The sequence below is a fragment of the Gorilla gorilla genome, chromosome 18 (genome assembly GCF_029281585.2).
Source record: "Gorilla gorilla gorilla isolate KB3781 chromosome 18, NHGRI_mGorGor1-v2.1_pri, whole genome shotgun sequence".
In the NCBI taxonomy this organism is placed as follows: Eukaryota; Metazoa; Chordata; class Mammalia; order Primates; family Hominidae; genus Gorilla; species Gorilla gorilla.
The window spans coordinates 14107654-14125177 of NC_073242.2; the positions used below are offsets into that span (position 1 = coordinate 14107654).

At 40.9% G+C, this 17524-nt stretch overlaps 1 protein-coding gene across 9 annotated transcripts in view; it reads left to right on the top strand.

Annotated features, from left to right (window-relative positions):
* Positions 1-11095, top strand: part of ATF7IP2 (activating transcription factor 7 interacting protein 2) — a 103028-nt gene extending 91933 nt beyond the window's left edge. For 5 of the 9 annotated variants that reach the window (XM_019012816.4, XM_055365276.2, XM_063699990.1 and 2 more), the window contains 4 exons: positions 1004-1059; positions 1452-1518; positions 8374-8459; positions 9295-11095. In XM_019012816.4, the coding sequence (XP_018868361.3) occupies positions 1004-1059; positions 1452-1518; positions 8374-8459; positions 9295-9708 (623 nt within the window). In that variant the 3' untranslated portion in view covers positions 9709-11095. The remainder of the gene's footprint in view (positions 1-1003; positions 1060-1451; positions 1519-8373; positions 8460-9294) is intronic. The other 4 variants (XM_055365278.2, XM_055365277.2, XM_019012817.4 and 1 more) reach the window with 1 other exon arrangement.
* Positions 11096-17524: the final 6429 nt, after the last annotated feature.

Consider the following 17524-nt stretch of genomic DNA (forward strand, 5'->3'; position numbering starts at 1 on the left):
CGTTTGCCCTGGCCTTTTTTTGATGGTAGTGATGGTTTGTTTTTTGTCTTCTTATTTTTTATCTATTAATTTACCTTATAGTCTACTTAAGATTTAAAATTTGTCTAGTCAGTCTGGGTGTGGTGGCTCACGCCTGTAATCCAAGCACTTTGGGAGGCCGAGGCAGGCAGATCACCTGAGGTCAGGAGTTCAAGACCAGCCTGGCCAACAAAATGAAACCCCATCTGTATTAAAAATACAAAAATTAGCCAGGCATGGTGGCAGGTGCCTGTAATCCCAGCTACTCTGGAGGGTGAGGCAGGAGAATTGCTTGAACCTTGGAGGCGGAGACTGCAGTGAGCTGAGATCGTGCTACTGCACTCCAGCCTGGGCAAAACAGCAAGACTCCATCTCAAAAAAAAAAAAAAAAAATTTTAACCTTACATTTCTAATGATAACTTTTCTCTCTCTCAAAAATACCCATCTTGTTTGGCTCATAATTTCTTATTCAAAATTCCCCATTTTCATTTCATTTTCTACTATGTTAAAGTATTTGCATCTTAATTTTAAAGCTTTGCCTCCACTTAATAGCTACTTAATTGTCCCCACAATTTGGGCTAAGATTGTGAATCAGAGAATTACAAAGGATGTTAATCATTTATCTTAGGCTTCCTACTGGTTCCAGGAAGAGTGCTTCTCAGCCATGTCAGGCAGTTGTAGTCTAAAGATACTGTAATGCATTTCCAGGTGTATTTTCTCATGGAAATTTCTAGGTAGATTTTCAAAAAAAGAGTTACTAATATAGTTGCAAAGTTACAGAAAGAAAAAATGGTTTGACCCAAAATTACATTTTTTTAAAAAAATTTCATTCAGTCTTTGGAATAGGTAAAGTCAATTGAGTTACTTTTTATCACTATATAATTAACAACTAATTAGCATCCCTATTATTTTGTTTTAGCATTCATATTTCACAAAGCCCATAAATATTGTGTAATAAATTTGTCAAATGTCTAATTTCTTTCAGATACCAGAAAAATTACATCAGGAAATTCTAGCAGTTCTCCCAATGCTGAAGTTATGGTGAGTAATAAATATTGACTCTGAATATTGTTTATTTAAATATGTTAGTTCAAGAAACTTTAGTGTTTGCTACACGTTGGATGATTTAGTTTTAGTCCAGCTTACACACTGAAAAGCAGACAGCTAATGATAAGCATAATTCATAACGATACTCATTTACCAAATTCATTTACATTCTCCTTAGTCATATTCTCAGAAACCATTTAGTATTTTATAAGAGCTTTTTAATAGTAGAGTTAAACCACAAGAGACTTAGAGAATGTTCCATCTCTAGTTTCTGAATGGTGATTTAAAATTACCATTTAAAATTACCAAATGGTTTTAAATTTTTAAAAACATTTTCAGCTATTGAGGCAAAGCTTTTTTTTTTTTTTTTTTTACAATTTTTTTAGGCTGTACAGAAGAAACTTGATTCTATAATTGATTTGACAAAAGAAGGCCTATCCAACTGCAATACAGGTAAAAGGATTTTTTAGATCTTTCTTTTGTAAAAAGGAGGGAAGGGTAACAACTCATAATGCACTGGGTCTACTTATGAAGTTTGTTTTAATATGTTAGTGTGCCTATGTTTATATCTCTATGCAGTTTTAGCTCATGTGCAGATTCATGTAACTGCCATCACAGTGAAAGCTCCTTCATGCTACCCCTTTATACTCACACCTTGTTTCTGCCCCAATCCCTGGCAGCCACCAATCTGTTCTGTACTATAATTGTTATTTCACAAATTTATATAAATTTGATAATGCAATATGTGTCCTTCGGAGATTGACTTCTTCCGAAGGTCATCCACATTCTTGTGTATCAGTAGTGTGTTCCTCTTTATTGCCAAGAGTAGCCCGTGGTGTGGATGCATCATAATTTCTTTATTCATAAACCCATTGAAAGACATCTGGCTTGTTGGGGACTTTTACACATTTATTTTCTTCCTGTGGTACATACTTTTTTCCCTAACCACAACAATAGCAGCTAAGAGGACGCACAGAGAAACAGAAACTGGGGTATAACATGAAAATGTAGACAGAGAGTGACAACAGTGTCTGTCGTCTTTCACAGATTTAAGGAAAAAGAAGTGAAATACAATCGTGGGGCTGGGGATCAGTTATAAGGTCTCATTCGAATTTAATGAAAAGTATAAACCCACATACCCAAGGTGTTTAAAAAACTCCAGGATAAACACAAAAGAATTCATACCAAGACATATCATAGTCAAGTTCCTGAAATCCAGTGATAAGGAGAAAAATGAAGATACAATGCAGGTGAAAGAACAAAGAATTCACAGGTTTCTAGGCTAGAACAATGCAAGCCAAAAGACAATTGAATGACTTCATTAAAGGGTTGGGGGAAAATAACTGTCAACCTGTAATTCTTTATCTAGAAAATGTGGCTTTCAAAAAAGAAAGCAACTTTGGGAGGTCAGGGCAGGAGGATGGCTTGAGGCCAGGAGTTTGAGACCAGCCTAGGCAACATAGGGAAACCCCATCTCTACAAAAATAAGAATAAATAAAGCAAAATTAAAATTTTTCAGATCAATAAAATTTGTTGCCAGCAGACCTTTGCTATCAGAAATAAAGGAAATTCTTCAAATGATAGTAAAAGATACCAGATGGAAAGTAGATCTACACAAAGAATAAAACTATATTGTAGAATGTATGTAGAAGTCAGTAGATGAAAACAGTAGTGCAAAAGATAGTCACGGGATTGGAAGTATGCTGTTACAAGGCTCTTAAATGGAGTGGTGTCATGTTATTTGAAGCTAGACTGTGATAAGTTAAAGATATATATGGTAATGCCTAGAGCAACAGTTTTTTCTTTTAAATAGAAGTAAAGCTAAGAAACCAATAGTGGAGATAAAAAGGAATTTTTAAAATATCCAAACTGGCTGGGCGCGGTGGCTCACGTCTGTAATCCCAGCACTTTGGGAGGCCGAGACGGGCAGATCATGAGGTCAGGAGATCAAGACTATCCTGGCTAACATGGTGAAACCCCATCTCTACTAAAAATACAAAAAAAATTAGTCGGGTGTGGTGGCGGGCACCTGTAGTCCCAGCTACTTGGGAGGCTGAGGCAGGAGAATGGCGCGAACCCGGGAAGTGGAGCTTGCAGTGAGCCGAGATCGCGCCACTGCACTCCAGCCTGGGCAACAGAGCGAAACTCCGTCTCAAAAAAAAAAACCCAATCTAAGAAGCCAGAAAAAAAAAAAACAAAACAGAGAAAGAACAAACAAGACTAATAGAGAACAAAAGGCAAAATGATCAATTTAAACCTGACCACACTGATAATAAATGTAAATGGTCCAAACACTCCATTGAAAAGCATTGTTAGACTGGAGAACAATACAAGTCTCAACTATGATTACAAGAGATGTACTTTAAAAAGGAAATAAACATTACTTGGGTTGGAATGAAAGTCCTGTTTTGTCTCTTATTATCATAAAGTTCAGCTTCTGTTGTAGTCTGTTTTAATTTGCCAAGGGCCAGTTGACTTACTGCCTTGAAAAAAGGAATATTATTTACAAGAAATTATATTTGCTAGGATATTTTAAATATTCAGCTGTTGGCTAAAAATGTAAAGGTTATTGGTATTAGTTCTTAACCTGTAGATTATAATTTTACAAATCTGTCTCTTAAAGCTAGTACAAAATAGCTGAACAGACTGTCTAAAATAATAAACTCCTTACTTCTAGGAAGGTTTTTGTAAAAATACCAGTAAATAAGGTGACTAACTCTGAAACACAATACAGAATCTTGTTCATCTTTGTCAAAAGAAAAATATAAGTAAAAGAAATTTCATTTGGAGGATTCATAAAATATATTAGTTACATCACAGGATATAAAGGATCTAAAATGGTTTTTACTGCTTAATTCTTGGATTTTTAGCTACCCAACTTTCATACTTTCCAATATAAACCCCCTTTTCTTAACCATCCCTGTATTTACTCTCCCCAGTTGTGTGTGTGTGTGTGTTTTTTTAAATTTTATGTTCTGGGGTAGATGTGCAGGATGTGCAGGTTTGTTACATAGGTAAATGTGTGCCATGGTGGTTTGCTGCACCTATCAACCCATCACCTAGATATTAAGCCTGGCATGCATTAACTATTTTTCCTGATGTTCTCTCCACCCTCTGCCCCTCCCCCAACAGGCCCAGTGTGTGTTGTTCCCCTCCCTATGTCCATGTGTTCTCATTGTTTAGCTCCCACTTTTAAGTGAGAACATGTGGTATTTAGTTTTCTGTTCCTGCGTTACTTTGCTGAGGATAATGGCTTCTAGCTCCATCCATGTCCCTGCAAAGAACAGGATCTCATTTCTTTTTATGGCTGCATAGTATTCCATGCGTATATGTACCACATTTTCTTTATCTAGTCTATCATTGATGGGCTTTTGGGTTGATTCCATGTCTTTGCTGTTGTGATTAGTGCTGCAGTTAACATATACATGCATGTATTTTTCTAATAGAATGATTAATATTCCTTTGGGTAAATACCCAGTAATGAGACTGCTAGGTCAAATGACAATTTTATGATGAAATCACCAAAACCAATTGCAACAAAAGCAAAAATCAACAAATGGGATCTAATTAAAGAGCCTGTATACAGCAGAAGAAACTATCATCAGCGAACAGACAACCTACAGAATGGGAGAAAATTTTTGCAATCTGTCTATCTGACAAAGGTCTAACACCCAGAATCTACAAGGAACTTAAGCAAATTTACAAGAAAAAGCAACCCCATTAAAAAGTGGGCAAAAGATTACATTTATTGATTTGTGTATATTGAACCAGCCTTGCATCCCAGGGATGAAACCCACTTGATCATGGTGGATAAGCTTTTTGATGTACCAAAAACCACATGATTATCTCAATAGATGCAGAAAAGGCCTTTGACAAAATTCAACAACCCTTCATGCTAAAAACTCTCAATAAATTAGGTATTGATGGGACGTATCTCAAAATAATAAGAGCTATCTATGACAAACCCACAACCAATATCATACTGAATGGGCAAAAACTGGAAGCATTCCCTTTGAAAACTGGAAGCATTCCCTTTGAATACTGGCACAAGACAGGGATGCCCTCTCTCACCACTCCTATTCAACATAGTGTTGGAAGTTCTGGCCAGGGCAGTTAGGCAGGAGAAGGAAATAAAGGGTATTCAATTAGGAAAAGAGGAAGTCAAATTGTCCCTGTTTGCAGACGACATGATTGTATATCTAGAAAACCCCATTATCTCAGCCCAAAATCTCCTTAAGCTGATAGGCAACTTCAGCAAAGTCTCAGGATACAAAATCAATGTACAAAAATCACAAGCATACTTATACACCAATAACAGACAAACAGAGAGCCAAATCATGAGTGAACTCCCATTCACAATTGCTTCAAAGAGAATAAAATACCTAGGAATCCAACTTACAAGGGATGTGAAGGACCTCTTCAAGGAGAACTACAAACCACTGCTCAATGAAATAAAAGAGGATACAAACAAATGGAAGAATATTCCATGCTCATGTGTAGGAAGAATCAATATCATGAAAATGGCCATACTGCCCAAGGTAATTTATAGATTCAATGCCATCCCCGTCAAGCTACCAATGCCTTTCTTCACAGAATTGGAAAAAACTACTTTAAAGTTCATATGGAACCAAAAAAGAGCCCACATCGCCAAGTCAATCCTAAGCCAAAAGAACAAAGCTGGAGGCATCACGCTACCTGACTTCAAACTATACTACAAGGCTACAGTAACCAAAACAGCATGGTACTGGTACCAAAACAGAGATATAGATCAATGGAACACAACAGAGCCCTCAGAAATAACGCCACATATCTACAACTATCTGATCTTTGACAAACTTGAGAAACACAAGCAATGGGGAAAGGATTCCCTATTTAATAAATGGTGCTGGGAAAACTGGCTAGCCATATGTAGAAAGCTGAAACTGGATCCCTTCCTTACACCTTATACAAAAATTAATTCAAGATGGATTAAAGACTTAAACGTTAGACCTAAAACCATAAAAACCCTAGAAGAAAACCTAGGCATGACCATTCAGGACATAGGCATGGGCAAGGACTTCATGTCTAAAACACCAAAAGCAATGGCAACAAAAGCCAAAATTGACAAATGGGATCTAATTAAACTAAAGAGCTCCTGCACAGCAAAAGAAACTACCATCAGAGTGAACAGGCAACCAACAAAATGGGAGAAAATTTTCGCAATCTACTCATCTGACAAAGGGCTAATATCCAGAATCTACAATGACCTCAAACAAATTTACAAGAAAAAAACAACCCCATCAAAAAGTAGGCGAAGGACATGAACAGACACTTCTCAAAGGAAGACATTTATGCAGCCAAAAAACACATGAAAAAATGCTCACCATCACTGGCCATCAGAGAAATGCAAATCAAAACCACAATGAGATACCATCTCACACCAGTTAGAATGGCAATCATTAAAAAGTCAGGAAACAACAGGTGCTGGAGAGGATGTGGAGAAATAGGAACACTTTTACACTGTTGGTGGGACTGTAAACTAGTTCAACCCTTGTGGAAGTCAGTGTGGCGATTCCTCAGGGATCTAGAACTAGAAATACCATTTGACCCAGCCATCCCATTACTGGGTATATACCCAAAGGACTATAAATCATGCTGCTATAAAGACACAGGCACACGTATGTTTATTGCGGCACTATTCACAATAGCAAAGACTTGGAACCAACCTAAATGTCCAACAATGATAGACTGGATTAAGAAAATGTGGCACATATACACCATGGAATACTATGCAGCCATAAAAAATGATGAGTTCATGTCCTTTGTAGGGACATGGATGAAATCGGAAATCATCATTCTCAGTAAACTATTGCAAGAACAAAAAACCAAACACCGCATATTCTCACTCATAGGTGGGAATTGAACAATGAGAACACATGGACACAGGAAGGGGAACATCACACACTGGAGCCTGTTGTAGGGTGGGGGGAGTGGGGAGGGATAGCATTAGGAGATATACCTAATGCTAAATGACGAGTTAATGGGTGCAACACACCAGCATGGCACATGTATACATATGTAACTAGCCTGCACATTGTGCACATGTACCCTAAAACTTAAAGTATAATAATAATTAAAAAAAAAAGTGGGCAAAGGACATGAGCAGACATTTCTCAAAAGAAGACGTACATTTGGCCAACAAACATGAAAAAAAGCTCAACATCACTGATCATCAGAGGAATGCAAATCAAAACCACAATGAGATACCATCTCATGCCTGTCAGAATGGTGATTATTAAAGTCAGAAAACAACAGATGCTGGCGAGGATGTGGAGAAATAGGAATGCGTTTACACTGTTGGTAGGAATGTAAATTAGTTCCACCATTGTAGAAAACAGTCTGGTGATTTCTCAGTGATTTAGAACTGGAAATACTTTTTTTTTTTTTTTTTTTTTTTGAGACAGTCTCGTTCTGCCCTCTGTCACCCAGGCTAGAATGCAGTGGCTTGATCTTGGCTCACTTCAACCTCCACCTCCCGGGTTTAAGCAATTCTCTGTCTCAGCCTCCCGAGTAGCTGGGACTACAGGCATGTGCCACCACACCCAGCTAATTTTGTATTTTTAGTAGAGACAGGATTTTACCATGTTGCCCAGGCTGATCTGGAACTCCTGACCTCAAGTCATCTGCATCCTAAAGTGCTGGGATGACAGATGTGAGCCACTATGCACAGCCTCCCCAGTTGTTTTCAATCCATTCTTTTGCCTACTTGTACGTTCTTTCCCTCCCACCCACCCACATTTTTCGTGTTCCCTTCCTTTCTTCTTCTCACCATCTATTTTCCTTTCTGTTTCTCCTCCTTCCCCTCTTCTTTTCCCCACTCCACATTTTATACCTAATTCCTTCCAGAGGAGCACAGACCTCATTAGTTGAGATTTCTTTAACCCCAACCCACATGATTTTTAGTTTGAATTCCTAAAACTTGGCTATAGAGTATAAATGGCTCTGTGTTTGTAGACATCTTTGTTGGCCTAACGAGAAAATTTGCCTCTAAGATCATTTATCAGAGATCTCTGTCCCATGTGTAAACTTATCTAGTTGCCAGTTACACAATGTCTAAAGTGTTTACCTTAAGGGGAATTTTTGTCACCTTAAAAATTTTCTATATTTGGTACCTCTGTATCTTGAACTTTAAAGTGTATCTTCATAATTCACAGTTTTATAATTTTAATTCACATTTAATTGCCACCAAAGATGTAAACTATAGCTTAAAGGCTATGGAATTCATTATTGCAGATAACATTTACTTCTTAAACCTTGTGTTGTTCACAGAAAGTCCAGTATCCCCCCTGGAGTCACATTCAAAAGCTGCTTCAAACTCAAAGGAAACAACCCCACTGGCACAAAATGCAATCCAGGTACTGATTTAAAGTGCTCTGTAAGGGATATTTATTCCAAATTGAGTGGGAAGTACCTATGTTACTCTTGAAGAAACATTTGGGTCACATTTCAGCTTAGAAAACAATTTAATGTGCTTTTGTTAATCTACTTATTTATACAATTAAAATTATTCAGTTGAGTTTTACAGAAGCTACAGAAATTAAAACAAATACTTTTTTTATTGAACAAATTAGAAAAGAAGCAATAGCCATTGTTGATGAGGATGGGAGGAAAAGGGTGTTCTCATACACTGACACTTTTTGAGACCAAATCTTGCCCTGTTGCCCAGGCTATAGTGCGGTGGCATGATCTCGGCTCACTGCAACCTCCACCTCCTGGGTTCATGTGAGTCCCCTGCCTCAGCCTGCCGAGTAGCTGGGATTTCCCGAGTAGCCGGGATTACAGGCGCGCACCACCACGCACAGCTAATTTTTGTATTTTTAGTAGAGACAGGATTTTGCCATGTTGGCCAGGCTGGTCTCAAACTCCTGACCTCAGGTGAGGCAATGCACCCAGCCATGCTGACACTTTTCATGTAAATTAGTATAGTGTTTGAGAGCGCAATTTGGAAATGAGATGGAATATTTATCCCACATGTCTGGAACCTAACCCATTCTGGATTATTGATATTCCAGGATATAGAAATCTTAAATCCAAAAGAGGATTATGCTTAAAGGACTGGATCCAGCCTCACATATTACTGAAATATCCTTTTATTATTTTGATAAATGGATTGAAGAATGAGAAATATATATTTCTACAACTGCAATTGACCACTTTAAAAGCTAGATTTTCTTACAATTGTGTTTTTAGGTTCCTGAGTCCTTTGAGCACCTGCCACCTCTCCCAGAACCACCAGCACCACTACCTGAATTAGTAGACAAAACCCGAGACACACTTCCTCCCCAGAAGCCTGAGCTCAAAGTGAAACGGGTTTTCAGACCCAATGGCATTGCCCTGACTTGGAATATAACCAAAATCAATCCCAAGTGCGCTCCTGTAGAAAGCTACCACCTCTTCCTGTGTCATGAGACCTCTAATAATAAGTTGATTTGGAAGAAGATTGGAGAAATTAAAGCTTTACCACTCCCCATGGCCTGTACTTTATCTCAGTTTTTAGCTTCCAACAGATACTATTTTACTGTCCAATCAAAAGATATTTTTGGACGATATGGACCATTCTGTGATATAAAATCTATCCCTGGGTTTTCTGAAAATCTTACCTAAAAGGTGTTTAATAATGATATACTACTTTTTTTTCATATTTGTTTGTTTGCAATGTTACTGTAATACTATTTGCCGTTGTAAAAGGCCAGCTCAGATTGTGAGCCCTTTCTATTGGGACAGTCCTCTTCTATATGTTGTAAGTGGCCAGTAATTTAATGAATTTGTGGTTTGTATTAAATATGTCCTTCCAATGGATAAGTTCTAAAACATACGCTATCATTGGCCCATGTTGCTGAGGTGCATTGTGAACAATACCTTTGGTGACTGTGGAACTGCTACTTCTATCAGAAGACCTAGGATACAAGCAGCCACTGTTTCCTCCATTGACAATCAGCTTTTAGTAACCTGCTGTGGTCAGCATAGCTACAGGAAAAGTCAGCCCTTGACTGAGGGCCAGATCATCCCTGGAGTGCACCTCTGCTAAGATTTTATGAAAAGATGACATGTTGGGCTGCATGATAAAAGTTAATTATAAAAATTAAAAGATTTTTTTTTTTTTGAGATGGAATATTGCTCTGTTGCCCAGGCTGGAGTACAGTGGTCACTGCAACCTCCATCTCCCGGGTTCAAGCAATTCTCCTGTGTCAGCCTCCCAAGTAGCTGGGACTATAGTCACTTGCCACCATGCCCTGCTAATTTATTTTTAGTAGAGATGAGGTTTCACCTTGTTGGTCAGGCTGGTCTCAAACTCCTGACCTCAGGGGATCCACCCGCCTCGGCCTCCCGAAGTGCTGGGATTATAGGCGTAAGCCACCATGCCTGGCCAAAAATTAAAAGATTTTATGAAATGAAATGGCTTCCCATTCTATTCAGCTTCTTAGTGGGCTATTCATTTGTGCTCTCCTCTTTTTTGTTTTGTTTTGCACTTTGTCAATCATTTGGGGAAATAGCCTGGAGGTCTTTCCTGAATCTGTTTGTAGACATAATAAAATTTGTGTGCTGTGTACACAAAAACATAATAGTATCTTATGAAAGCATTACCCAACCTGTTTGAGTTGAGAATGGATTTGTCCACCTTTGATTTGAGGCTTTAGTTTGCTGATTTCCTAAATGCTACCCTTTGATCATTTCCTAGCCACCATCACAATACTAAGGGGCTCAGATGTGTCTTGTGCCCACCTCTTCCTGAGCAGAGATGGAAGTGGAGCTGTGACTAGTACAAGCAGCCCAAGAAACTCTGAACAGGGCCCAGTGGAGGCAAACTTGAGCAAATAATTGGGATGATAAGAAACAAAAATAATCCCAACTGTTTGAAAGTTCAAAAGAGGGGCATTCTTTTCTGGTACATGGCGAGAGTTCAGGCTCCAGAGACTCAAAACGGAATGGTTTTCCTTGGCATTTTGTAAATGCTCTCACATCTGCAGTAATAAAGCTGTTATTTTCTGCAGTGTTCTGTGTCTTTATTTTTAAGAAAACTACTGATTCATGAGAGGAACTGCCCTGTGAGTTCCATTTCCTGCTCAGAGCCAGGAACTCACCCTGGGATTGCCATGGACTAGACATTCACTCACTGTGAAGCCCAAAGACGCGGCCTATAAACAAGATTTTGGTACCTATTACCAAGTGAACCTGCATCTGCAACCAGTGGGCCATCTGGAATAATGATCGATGCTCAAGTCTCTAGCAAATGAGCCTTTATGATCACAGGAAGAGGGAGAAAGGCTGACAGCAAACCTCTTAAGAGGTGGTACCTCAGAAAGCATTACTGTAGCTGGCGCGGTGGCTCACGCCTGTAATCCCAGCACTTTGGGAGGCCGAGGCAGGTGGATCGCGAGGTCAGGAGATCGAGACCATCCTGGCTAACATGGTGAAACCCCATCTCTACTAAAATTACAAAAAAATTAGCTGGGCGTGGTGGCAGGCACCTGTAGTCCCAGCTACTCGGGAGGCTGAGGCAGGAGAATGGTGTGAACCCAGGAGGCGGAGCTTGCAGTGAGCCAAGATCGCACCACTGCACTCCAGCCTGGGAGACAGAGCAAGACTCCATCTCAAAAAAAAAGAAAGCATTACTGTTTTGCCTTTTGGTGAGGCGGGGCAAGATCAACAGTTTTGTTTGTTCATTTGTTTTTGAGATAGGATCTCTGTTACCCAGGCCGGAGTGCAGTGGCAGCATCAGTGCCCCTGCAGCCTCTACTTCTTGGGCTCAAGTGATCCTCCCACCTTAGCCTCTCAAGTAGGTGGGACTACAGGTGTGCACCACCATGCATGGCTAATTTTTTTGAATTTTAGTATTGATGAGGTCTCACTATGTTGCCCAGCCTGGTCTCGAGCTCAAGGGATCCTTCCGCCTCAGCCTCCTAAAGTGCTTGGATTATAGGTAGATCCTCGACTGTTAACACAGCAGTGACACCAGAAAGGAGCTAGCCAGCCTAAAGACAAAAGTCGTGCTCGTAACACAGTCACACAGTACACAGAACCCACAACCTGACCCCACCCCACGAAATGCTTCCTATACCTCCAGTGGGAAATCTTTATACCTTCATTAGGTAACAGAATCAAACTGAGTGATGACTGAAAATTGAATACATTGAGAAAAGGCTACGGAGTGGCCCACGGAATCACTAGGAATCCTACAGACTCAAGGAAAAAATACTTTGCAACAACCCAATGAAGTTTGGAACCTGCTACAGTTTATGCATTTCACATTCTACATAATGATATGTTAGACATTTTATGCCCATTTTAAAGATGGAGAGACGAGCCCAGAGAGCTTAGGAGACTTGTGCAAGGTCACAGAGGCCCAGGGAATAATTACAGCCAGGATTCAAAACCAGCTACATGGTTCTGATTCATGCTGTGTACACCATGCTCTGCTGTCTGTGGGAACTAGACTGAAGGAACAGTTAGAATTCACACTCTTTGCTGCCTTGTGGCTCCAGATTGAAATCCCAGCCTCTGATTGGCTTATCCTAGGGCGTATGTTCAAGTTGCAAGGTGAATTGGGGAAGCAAACCTCTGGTATTTCTCATCTTCAGTGAGAGGTGTACACAAGGTAAGTGTGGTTGTTCTGGACTGTGTTCCCGTAGCTAAGCTAGAACTACCTGCCCAGGATTTCCTTTCCTGGCTGGTTCAAGGTTAGCATTGATCATGAGACATTTGCTGAGATTTGGAGAGCAGAAGTGAAATGGCATCACATGTCTTAGGTTCCGAAGGGCAGTGCAGGACATCAGAACAAGGCAGCTGGTGTGCACTGTTGCTCATCTGCAAGTTGATGGACCTGCAGTTGCCATCAAAGCCACCTCTAGCCTGTCCAAGTACAGGGCACATATGGGTGCTGCTGTGTGTTTTTCCCACAGCCCATTATTCCCATGGCTTCAAGGTGGGATTGGTGACACAGATTCCAGTTTGTACTTGGTCCCAACTACATCCATCCTTCCTCCCCAACAGCCTGCCTGGTTGACCGATGGTGACTCCAGGCTTCACAACAGACACAAAGGGAACAATTTATGTGGCCTTCTCCACCAGCTTTCATGCATAGGAACAAGTCTGGCCCCATGAGACATCCTTATTCTTGTTGAATACCACAAGTTCTAAATTTCTGTTCAAAGAATCAGTATGTCAGTATGTTCAGTTCTTTGTTCTCCATTTTGAAGCTTAACTTCCTCATTCTCCCCACCCCTAGTTGCAATAAACAACCTTCTCCACCAGTTCTAATCAGTAGTTCACATCTGTTCTCCTGGTCACCTGCTCTGTCCTGAGTCACCCCGGTCACCTGCTCTGACCTGAGTCATCCTGAGTCACCTGTTCTGTAACTGCCCTTCCCACCAAACTGCTCACCCTGCCACTCTGGCTCGTACCCCTGCTCTCTTTAAAATAGCTAATCAGGATTAGCTTAGACTGTGTGGTCCAACCCTAGCCAATAGGGGAATGATACAGCAGTAGGGGCTACCTGAGTCAGGAATAAAAACCCCTTCCCCCTCCCTTGTTCAGGTGTGCTCTCACCATTGCTCCACCCATGAGTCGCACCCTTCTATAGAAGGAAAATTGCCTTGCTGAGAAAATTAAATTTATGTTCGAGTGCTATTTCTTTTGTGGTACCGAAAATTTATAACAATTTTCGGCCAGGCGCTGTGGCTCACACCTGTAATCCCAGCACTTTGGGAGGCCGAGGCAGATGGATCACGAGGTCAGGAGATCAAGACCATCCTGGCTAACATGGTGAAATCCCGTCTCTACTAAAAATACAAAAAATTATCCGAGCACGGTGGCGGGCGTCTGTAGTCCCAGCTACTCGGGAGGCTGAGGCAGGAGAATGGCCTGAACCCAGGAGGCGGAGCTTGCAGTAAGCCAAGATAGCGCCACTGCTCTCCAACCTGGGTGAAAGAGCCAGACTCCGTCTCAGAAAAATAATTTGGGGGCTTGCCCGAGATTCCCATTCTCCATCTGGGGTGGGTCTAGACCGCTCCCATCAGGAGAAGTGCCCCACTGCCTTGTTGCAGCAGCCTCGGGTAAGGAATTGAGACCCACCCAGTATGATCAATAAACCCACACTCTCAGCAACGCCGAAAGAAACTGACCAGCGACCTTGGGGAAAGGATCCTCACATACCACGGTGACTAGGTACCTCTGTGCACAGACCAAGGTAAGAAACGTTGCAAAAGCGGCAAAGTATTTCCTTGGTGGTTGGGACGTACCAAGGCAAGAAAAGCCTCAGGGGTGGTGAAGTATTCCTTGGTCGGGGGATCTTGGAGACTGAAAGTGTAAGAAGTGGCAAGACATTTCCAGTAGGGGAAATTGAGCCTCACTCCAAAAGTTTTGGCAAGCAATTTCCAGTAAGGGAAATTGAGCCTTACCATAATACGTGAGAAATTTCCAGTAAAGGGAGATTGAGCCTCACCCCAAAACCATCAAGATGGGAAATAAGCCAAGTAATTTAAGGGATAAAAAGGATAAAGCTAGCAACAATAATATTCCACCTAATAATGCCCTAGGCCTAACGTTAAAATATTAGAAGGATAATGAAAGGACCAAAAACAAGAAAAATCAGCTGCTGTCCCAGACCCTTCTCCTATCCCTGTTGCCCCCTCCTTATAACCCTGCCTCTTGGGAATCATCCCAAGAGCCCACTCACTACCAGCCTAAGTACCTTTCCCTAAAAGGACTTCAACGCGAGACAGAGCAATGTAAAAAGGATATTCAGAATTTCCCTTTCCCCTCTTCTCGGAGGAAAGAGACACGATCCATAGAGCAGTTATGGGAGCCTAGGAACTGTGAACACCCTCCTGGCCAAAACATTCCTACAACAGATCAAAAATTTCCCACCGAAGACCCCCAGTGGGACAATAACAACACAGCCCACCGAGAAAATATGCAGGACCTTAGAGAATTGATTCCCGTCTTTTGACCATATCTCAGGATGAATGTGTTCTTCATCTGCGGTGGTGAGCAAGTTTAGGGAGGGGAGGAATTTTCCATGATTGATTTGGAGGCCTAAGCCTAATTCTAGCATCAAATCTCTTCCTAATAGATTTGTCCCTGTACCCCAAACCCAGAATCTGTACCTGGGTTGAATCTGTACCCCGAACCCAGAATCTTACCTGAACATTTGATATACAGCAAGGGAAAGATGAAGGGCCTATAGAATTTTTAGACAGATTAAAGGAACAAATGAGAAAATATACTGGTCTAGGTCTCGAGGACCCTCTTGCATAGGAAATGTTAAAACTTCATTTTGTCAGTAACAGCCAGATATTAACAAGAAATTACAAAAGAAAGAGAACTAGAAAGATAAACCTATAGAAGAGTTTCTAAGAGAAGCCCAAAAAGTCTATGTAAGAAGAGACAAAGAGGCTGGGCGCTGTAATCCCAGCACTTTGGGAGGCCAAGGTGGGTGGATCACCTGAAGTCAGGGGTTCGAGACCAGCCTGACCAACATGGAGCAACCCCATCCCTACTAAAAATACAAAATTAGCTGGGCGTGGTGGCGCATGCCTATAATCCCAGCTACTTGGGAGGCTGAGGCAGGAGAATCACTTGAACCTGGGAGGTGGAGGTTGCGGTGAGCTGATATCATGCCATTGGCACTCCAGCCTGGGTAATAAGAGTGAAACTCCGTCTCAAAAATAAAGAGATGAAGAAAAACAAAAGCAGAAGGCAAAAATTCTGCCCACCATGCAACAAAGTACCCAGGGGCCCAGAACCTATAAAAACCTAGATCCCCACTCTCCAGGCAATATAAAGGGTATGAAAGTAAAGCCAGGAGACTCAAAGATAGAAGAAAAAAAAATCTGAGAGAGAAAGAAAGAGAGAGTCAAAGGGAGAGAGAGGCAGAGAGAAAGAGAAGCAAAGGGAATCAGAGTGAGAGAAAGAGTAGAAGAGAGAGAGAGAAGCAGAGAGAGAGAGAGGCAGAGAGAGAGGCAAAGAGAGAGGGAGAGGCAAAGGGAGAGAAAGAGGACAAAACAAATGCTTCAAATTAAAAATAGGTCACCCTCAAAAGAGAAAGTTCCAAATAGGAAGAAGAACAAAGGTCATATATAAAAGAAAATCAGCTAATATTAAATTTCTGTTAATTCCAGAAGCAGAGACAAATCTGTTACGAAGAGATTTGATGCTAGAATTAGGCTTAGGCCTCCAAATCAATCATGGAAAATTCCTCCCCTCCCTAAACTTGCTCACCACCGCAGACGAAGAACACATTCATCCTGAGATACCGTCAAAAGATGGGAATTGAGGAAAGTTAGATTCCTCAGATTCATGTTAAATTAAAAACCCCTGGGGAAGTAGTAAAGAGAAAGCAATGTACCCTATTCTTTTAAAAGCCAGGATAAATTTAAAACCTATAATTGATAATTGAAGGTCTTCTCCGTGATGGGCTTCTTAAACCCTGTATGTCTCCCTAAAACACTCCAATACTGCTTGTAAAGAAGCCAGATGGGTCATACCGGTTAATGCAAGACCTTAGAGCTATTAATCAAATAGTCCAAACTACCCACCCTGTTGTTCCCAATGCTTATACTGTTAACAGTAGGGTCCCATACAGTCACCAGTGGTTTACAGTAATAGATTTAAAAGATGCCTTCTGGGCTTGTCCGTTAGCAGAGGACAGCCGGGACCTATTTGCCTTTGAGTAAGAAGACCCTGACTCCAGTCAAAAATAGCAATACTGATAGACAGTCTTACCCCAAGGGTTTACAGAGTCTCCAAATGTCAAATACTAGAACAAGCCATTTAATTAGCAAAGGTAAACAGAAAATTGAGCTTGATCAGATTGAAGGCATTATATCCTTGCCTCTGCCAGAGACTAAACAAGAACTTATAAAACTTTAGGATTAGTCGGGTACTGTCGTCTATGGATAGGCTTTTATACAAAAAGTTCATGCAAGATGGGCCAAACCCCCCCATTTGGCAATTACCAGAAATCCAGTAGGTGGAAAGGTTAAAACATCTATTAGTAACTGCCCCTGTCCTAGCTTTACCCTCTGTAAGCAGCCATTCCATCTTTTTTCAGTGTGAACAAGGGCGTAGCCTTAGAAATACCCAAAAGCACAGAGGCCACTGGCAACCCATAGCCTTCCTATCAAAAATCCTTACTCCAGTAACCTGTGGATGGCCCAGATGCATTCAATCTATAGTGGCAACTGCTGTGCTAACTGAAGAAAGTAGAAAAATAACTTTTAGAGGAATCCTCATTGTGAGCACACCTCACCAGGTCAGAACTATCCTAAGTCAAAAAACAAAGGTAGCTTACTGACTCAAGAATCTTAAATCAGGCTATTCTGTTAGAAAAAGATGATTTAACATTAACCACTGATAATTCGCTTAACCCAGCAGGTTTCCTAACAGGGGATCTAAATCTAAAGAGAGAGCACACATGTTT